At 32.4% G+C, this 7,877-nt stretch overlaps 1 protein-coding gene across 4 annotated transcripts in view; it reads left to right on the top strand.

Annotated features, from left to right (window-relative positions):
• The window catches only part of LOC107659094 (E3 ubiquitin-protein ligase ZNRF2-like), a 72,921-nt gene that overhangs the window by 24,299 nt on the left and 40,745 nt on the right, over positions 1-7,877 (top strand). For 3 of the 4 annotated variants that reach the window (XM_016447923.1, XM_016447921.1, XM_016447920.1), the window contains exon 2: positions 4,009-4,104. The exons of the other annotated variant lie outside the window; for it this stretch is intronic. In XM_016447923.1, coding sequence (XP_016303409.1) covers positions 4,009-4,104 — 96 coding nt within the window. The remainder of the gene's footprint in view (positions 1-4,008; positions 4,105-7,877) is intronic. 4 annotated transcript variants of the gene reach the window in all.

Genomic DNA, 7,877 nt, shown 5'->3' with positions numbered 1-7,877 from the left:
GTATCGGCCTTTTTTTTTTAACCCCCTAATATCGGTATCGGCCCCAAAAAACCCATATCGGTCGGGCTCTAATATAGATTATATTAATTATGTATTAATGTATGAAGAGGCCTATAGGTTCAGTGTTATTTTAGTATCATTGAGATACTATTGTAGGTTTATTAATATTTTGAATCTTTTTTTTTTATATATATTTTCTGTTTTCATTTTAATTTTAGTTAAAGTTTTTGTCATTTGTGTGCCTGTGTAGTTTTTTTGTTTATTTTGTTTTTAGTTATTTCAGTATGGTAATTATATTATATTACAATTTTAAAATTTAAAGATTTTTATGTAATTTTATTTCAGTGAATGTTTTTTGTTTTTTCAAGTAATAAGGTTTTTATGAGTTTTAGTTAACTATAATAACCTTGAATAGATGGCTAAATGGGTTCAAACATTGGTTATTAATATCATCTAATTTGTCTGGAAGTACTCCATATGTTGGGAAAAATTGAATATTTAATTTAAACTATATACACAAATTATTTGAATTTCATTCCATTTTTAATTCTACTTTTTAAAATTCTAATTACATTACAAATCAAATCAAAGTTCAAATTCAGGATATCCTGATGAACAAATGCTGATCTGTGCCTTTTTGTTTGTTTTTGGTAAATGCTGTCTGAATTTATTTGCCCCATAATTCAATCAGCAAAGAAAGAGACGTAGCATGCCAAAACAATATTACACAATATGCACAGAAATTGTTGCAGCGCAAAGTGTTCTTGCATGCAAACAGATGTGCAAACAAGATGAACAGGAGAAGTTTGATTTTCCCTGCAGCCTGCAGCTTTATATCCTCTCTGTTGGAGTTTTTTATGGTTATTGTTGTCGTGAGATGGAGGCAGTGGGTTTGATGGGCGATTTGCCAGCAGGGGTCAATGCTCTGTTCCTCAAGAGTCTCTCGGGGCTCCTCCAGCGGTAATAGTTTTCAGTAAATAATGCTCAGTGTTTAGTGACCGCCGTACAGTTTCTGGAGTCATTAAACACCGGATCGGCTGTAATGAGAGAGAGGCGGGCAGGTGTCGAGTTTCTGCTGCGCTTTTGTCCGTATTTAAAGCGTGCATTTAAAGCTTTGTGTACCTGTTTTTGCATGCTGTACATCACCTGCTGATGCAGGGCTTCCCAAACTGGGGTTCATGAGTTGGTGGAAAAAGTTATAATTAATTAAATTGAATGTAAAATAAAATTTAAAAAAATGGAGCTGCACAATTATTCACAATAAAAAAATAAAAATAATGTATATATATATATATATATATACTTTTTTATATAAAAAAATAATAATAGTGAAAAAAAGATATAATAATAATGTATTTGTATGTATTTATTATTATTATTATTATTAATGGATGGAAAATAGATTAATTAAATGTAAAATAAAAAATGAGGCTGTGTAATTAATTGAAATAAGTAATAATATAATAATACAGTTTTATTAATAATAAAAATACATTATTATTATTATTATGTATGGAAAAAGGTATAATTGAATGTAAAATAAAAGGGGCTGTACAAATAAATCAAAATAAAACATTTTTAAAAAATGTAATATCTTTAATAATAGTAATAATAATTATACTAATAATATATCATTATTACAAATATTTCAGTTTTATTTTAGTTAATTGTGCAGCCCCATTTTTACATCGAACTCCTTTTACATTGAAACTATTAATAATAATAATAATAATAATTGATTGTTGTTGTTAAATTATTAAAATATTAGCTTCAAATCTCAGGGGGCACTTCAAGTAAATATTTTACATTTAGGAAAAAACGTTTGAGAATCTCTGCTCGTTTAAGACACCAGATGAAGTCCTTATAGAACAACAGATATTCTGTATTATTTTGCATTGGTCAGTTTTATTTATAGCACTTTTCACAATGGATATTGCTTCAAAGCAGCTTTGCAAAAATTGCAGTTATGATGTTTTAGATTCTGTAAGGTCCTCAATTAGCAGTTTTTATGTTTGTTTTGACTGTGAAAGCTGTCCTGTTCCTCAATAGCACGTTTATGCAGAACAGCCGTGTGCATGTTGCATTCAGCCGACTGCGAAATTTTGTCACGAGGTGTGGTCAGACTCGTCCCGCCGCAGCTGCCAGTGAATCATGTCATTGAGTGTGTTCATCCAGACACACAGAACGGCTCATACTGTCCGAGTTCAGCTGTGTTTTGCCTGTTTGTGTCTAGAGCTGCTCTTCAGGTTGCTCAGCTGATCGTCTGTTTCTTCAGGGTTTCACATGCAATTCAGAAATGAGTTTGCATGTGTGTGTGTGTGAGTGCATCTACTGAAGGATTAAACACACACACACACTGGTTGTCTTTTTTAAGCGCTTTATCGCGCTCCCGCTGTGTCCGTCCCAGAGAAACACACTCACACGTTGAAGATTGCGTAGCCAGTTTTTCCAGACCAGTTTCCTGGAAAGAACGAGGCCTTCGAGTGCGTTTTATGCCTAATTATAACTTGGATGTGTGTGCATGCAGTATATAAGATTATTATTATTATTATTATTAATAATAATAATAATAATAATAACAACATTGGATGTTAAATTAATAATAATAATATAGTAGTAGTAGTAATAATAATTATTATTATTGTAATATAGCAATAATAATACATAATTGTTGTTGTTATTATTATTTTTATTATTAACAATGGATGAGAAATGGATAATTAATTCAGTTAAAATGTAAAATAAAAACAGGGCAAAATAAAACAGATTTTTTTTAACAATTAGAGATGAGAATAATAATAATTTAGTGATAATAAATACATATGATTATTATTATATCTCATTAAAGATTTCAGTTTTATTTCAATTAATTGTGCGGTTCCATTTTTTAAAATTTTATATTGAATTAAATTATTATTAATAATAATGCTAATAATAAAATAAGAATAATAACAGTGTGCAAACTGAAGGCTGTGACTAATCGAACTATTCGAAATGTGTGGATGTAGGCTGTTTTATATTATGCGCACAAACATATCCGTGTAACATTGACAGTTTTATTTTCTCCTCAAAATATGAAAGCAGCAGGACATTTGAAGTCACCTTAATATAAATGATAATAAAGAAAAACAAAAACTATTAACAGAGAAGATAAGTCAAGTCAAGTCAAGTCAAGTCTGCTTTATTGTCACAGATAGACGCGACGAATACGTACAAAAACACTGCGATTCACAAGACAAAAAACACGAAAACACCTTTCTGTCGGGAGAGAGAGAAGCCGCAGCGTGTGAACGCGCCGCCATCTTGAGGTAAAACAGTGAACCAGGGTTATTATTGTTACTCAAATCCCCAAAAAAGTATTATGTGAAATAAAATAAACATTAACTGAAATAAAATGTAAAACGTATACTTATATTATTTCAGCTAGTTGCCAAGGCAACTTTTATCATTTTCATTTAAAGTTGACGTACTAAAATAACTTAAAAAAATTTAATAACTGTAGAGCCGCAAAAAAATAAATAAAATAAAAATGATTAAAAAAAAACATTAAAATTACTAAAACACTAAAATTAAATTGAAAACTGAAAATATAAAAATAAAATCTAATTCAAAATATTAAAAAAAAAACACGCATGGAAAATTAGAGAATTTTTTCTCTTGTTGTTCTCCCGGAAAATTATTATTTTTTAGATTATTTTTAGAATCCACTCACATGTGACTTTTTTTTTTTTTTTAACAATGTTTACTAAATTGAAAAAATATTTGAAGGAGACATGCTAATGTATTATTGCATTATTTCCTTAATATTATTTACATTAATAATGAACTCATTTAATTTATTGTTTTTATTTTCAAATAGTTAAATAAAATAGTTTAAATATTTTTTGCTATGGTGTTGAAATGAGTGCCACAAACTCTTTATTGTAATCTGTAATTAAGAGCTCAAGTTGTGGCCGTGCTAGAGAGAGGACTGAACTCATGTCGTTTGGCTTGATTTTGTCACCACAGGTTTCAAGTGCCCCGTCTGCTCCAAGTTTATCTCTTCAGATGAGATGGACCTTCATCTGGTCATGTGCTTGACAAAACCTCGAGTGACGTACAACGGTGAGTGTTTGTGTTGAGTGCAATGCTTATGCAGCGGAAAGTGTGTTTGAGTCGCCCTGTAAAGACAGAAAGGCATTGTGTTTGGATGTAGTTCATCTCAGCCTGCAGTGAAAATGCTGAGTTTGTTTTATGGAGTGTCTAGCAGCTTTAATGTGTTTACCGTGTTTGTTAGTTCAGGTAATTAACCGGTCTCGTGCTGACTTACACACACACACACACACACACACACACACACACACTAGGCAACTCATATCTGATACTAGGTGATGTATGTCTGCGCAATAAAGATAGTATACCGCTATATTTCACAGCTTTTTGATGATATTCAAAATGTGTATTTGTGCATTTCCACTGAAAGGACTTTAAAAAGTCATTATTATATTTCTAAAGGAAATAAAAAATATTATTATTATTATTATTATTAAATTATATTTGTGAATTTCCTCAAAGGACATAAAATAAAGATGATTAATAATAATAATAATAATAATAGTTAGATTTGTGTATTTCCTCAAAAAGTATGGAGCTTATAATATGACAAAACTATTTGAATTTGCATTGTATAAATTTGAATTATTGACAAGTGTCATTTATCAAGACTGAATATTATGTGGCATTTAACATAGTTCTGAATTTTTTTTACTGGAATATTGAACATTTGAAATTTAACGCAACTGAATTTTTCTATAGCAGAGTTTTATAGACGTGTATTTTCAAACAGCGAATTTTTCGACTGCAAATATCCAGTTTTTAAAAATACAACTTCAAGTTTTCAAGGTGAAGAGAAAATTCGGAACATCAAATTCAATATTCTAAAATTCAATGCGCAGAAATTCAGATCGTATAGGAAGTAGGTCAGAGGTAATCCACAGGGAAGAGCAGATGATCTCCGAAAAGTCAAACGAAGCATTTTGGCCAATTAGTAGTTTTCTGGCGTTCAGATCAGGTTGATGTACCTGATCATGAATCGCCCAGAGGTATCCATACGTGATTCTAGACCTAAAAGAGTGCTATTTATTATTATTAAATTATTATTACAATTATTATTTGTGCATTTTTATTATTAGTAGAATTAGTCTTTAGATTTGTGCATTTCCTATAAAAGAGATTTTATTATTATTATTAAAAATTTGTGCATTTTCTCTAAAAGTGATTATTAGTAGTAGTAGTAGTAGTAGTAATATTTCGATTTGTGCATTTCCTCTAAAAGGACTTAAAAGAGTGATGTTTTATTATTATTATTTGTCAAGATGAAGAAAGATTGTGAAACTCGTCTAATGACTTGCTCTTTGGGAAACTTAATGAGCTAATTAACATTTTTCCAGTTGCAATTAAAACCCATGTTGTTTCATTTTATATCACCAGCAAAATGAAAATAACGTAAATATTTGAACATTTGATTATATCTGCCCTGCCTGTGACATTTAATGATCAGATTTAATTGATTTTGTGACTCACTACACAGCGTGTCACTGAATGTGTAGCAAAGTCCACACTAGGGCTGCCACTAACGACTATTTTTATTTCGATTAATCTATCGACTAATTTATCGATTAATCTAAACCAGTGTTTCCCAACAGGGGTGCCGTCTGTCGAGAGCAGGGGTGCCGTGTAAAAAATTATTTTTTGATATTTTTAAATTGCTAAAATGTTCAAAAAAGCATCTATTATATAATATCCATTTCTGATGTCGCCAATAATTAGACATGCACCGAAATTCCGGCTGCCGAAAATGAGTTCACCGCTCAGGTTTCACTTTCACGTGGTGTGACGCTCTGCGTATAAATGAAATTCTCAAAACTACTTGTTCAACCTCCACATCATCTAGTCAATTGTGCACATTATAAAAGCAGTTTTTCATTCTTTTGAACAAGTTGCAGTTGCTTTGGTACATTCGAGACTAATAATGTGTTTTATACATTCTCGTCTGTGAAATGCGCCACTTCCGGTATTTTGCCACTTTTCGGTATTTTCCGGTAGTCCACACTATTTTTTTCTTCATCTAACTTCACTGCAAACGTGGCATTTTGAGTGGAATATTCATAGTGAGTTTAGTCGAGCCAGTCTGTGTTTTTGAGGATACAGTCCTGGTCTTGTTCTGTCTGTTATGGGTCTGAATGTGAGTCTTTGGATGGATGTTAGTCGCAGCTGTAAACTGGACTCATTTATCATTGTTTGTTGTATAGCTGGTGTCATATAGAATCTGTTCAGACATGAGTGTGAATTTGTCCCCTCTTTCCATCTGAATTATTTACTCATCTTGTTTTTATAGCCCATATAGCGTCGTCAGTTTCCATAAACTCAACGGGACAGATAGTCGTGCGTGCAGCTGGGAAATGAGCCAAACCCAGAGATGAAAGAGTGAAAAATCTGATCTTAAACAACACGAGATTCCAGCAGCTATAGAGCCGCCGCTGCCACGGGATAATCAAGCCTGATAAACTCAGCATAATCACTGACGGCTGGATTATTCACAAAGTAACTAAATGATTAGAAATATACATTAACTAGGGCTGTCATTACATGATGTGCTGATTAATTAAGCGAATTAATTGCACATCAGTTTTGGCTGAGAAATTACCCCAGAAGATCAAGTCATTATTGTGTTAAATGAGAAAAGCATTAAAGAGACATTATAATAAATGGGTATTAATGTATTAATTAAATTAAGTACTGAAATATAAAAAAAAAAAAATTTAAATAAATTAAAAAATGATAATCTTAATATGAAACTAAAAGCGTCAGTAGGTGGCGGCAAAAATAATAAGTCTTAATAAGTGAGTCATTGAATTATTCATTCAACCGATATGTTCAAACAGCTGATTCATTCAGAAACGAAGCAAGTATCTGTCTTTATGTATGAGTCATTGAATCATTGACTCATTCGATTTGTTCAAAAACTTGGATTAATTCGGTAGCGAATCACTGGTGTGTGTCAGAAAGGCTGTGGCCTTGATTGGAACAATTTTTTTGAGGAAAACAGCACTAATTATGAGAGAGAGACTCAAAAATGTTCTATTCTTGACAACTCAAACTCTGGAGTCGTTTAGTTTTCCATGACTCTCTGGTGTTTTATGGTTGGAGGCCGTCTGTGGAGCTCCAGCAGGTTGGGTGTGTTTTTGGCTGAGGCTGAGAAATGCCTCCTGCCTCATTCTTCCTCCCTTTTTGACGACAGCAGCTCATTTTTATCTTTGTGCATGAACAGAACCGCGATTAAGAGTGTAAATAAAGCAGCTGAATGAAGATCAATGGCTTTGGTTGAATGAGGATGTCTGTCTCTAAAAACCTCTGCATAATGGCTGTATAATATCCTTCATCCTCGCGTAATGATTTCTTATTCACAGTTTTCCCGTTTAGTTTGTTGTAGTACACTATACTGGTAGTAGGTAGTGTACTGAATACTATGCAGCATTTGCTAATATTCTATTCCACCCGCTGCACATTTAAAGGGTTAGTTCACCCAAAAATGAAAATTAGCCCATAAATTACTCACCCTCAATGCATCCTAGGTGTATATGACTTTCTTCTTTCAGACGAACAAACGTTGGTTTTCACGAGACTCACCGGCGCATGCGCAGCGCTGACCTCATACGTCATGCTCCCGGAGCTGCTTCTGTGTACAACTGCTGCCGCAAGCTACATTAAAGTGATTATTACGTTTTGAATATGGATATTTTTCTTACAAAAATGCATCGATTCGCTATAGGAGGCCTTTGTTCACCCTCCGGAGCAGTGTGAGACACTTTTTTTTTTATTTTTTTTTTTTATGGATG

Source organism: Sinocyclocheilus anshuiensis, unplaced genomic scaffold, assembly GCF_001515605.1.
Source record: "Sinocyclocheilus anshuiensis isolate Anshui unplaced genomic scaffold, SAMN03320099.WGS_v1.1 scaffold411, whole genome shotgun sequence".
NCBI classification, from domain to species: domain Eukaryota; kingdom Metazoa; phylum Chordata; class Actinopteri; order Cypriniformes; family Cyprinidae; genus Sinocyclocheilus; species Sinocyclocheilus anshuiensis.
This window is presented reverse-complemented; position numbering and strand designations above follow the sequence as displayed.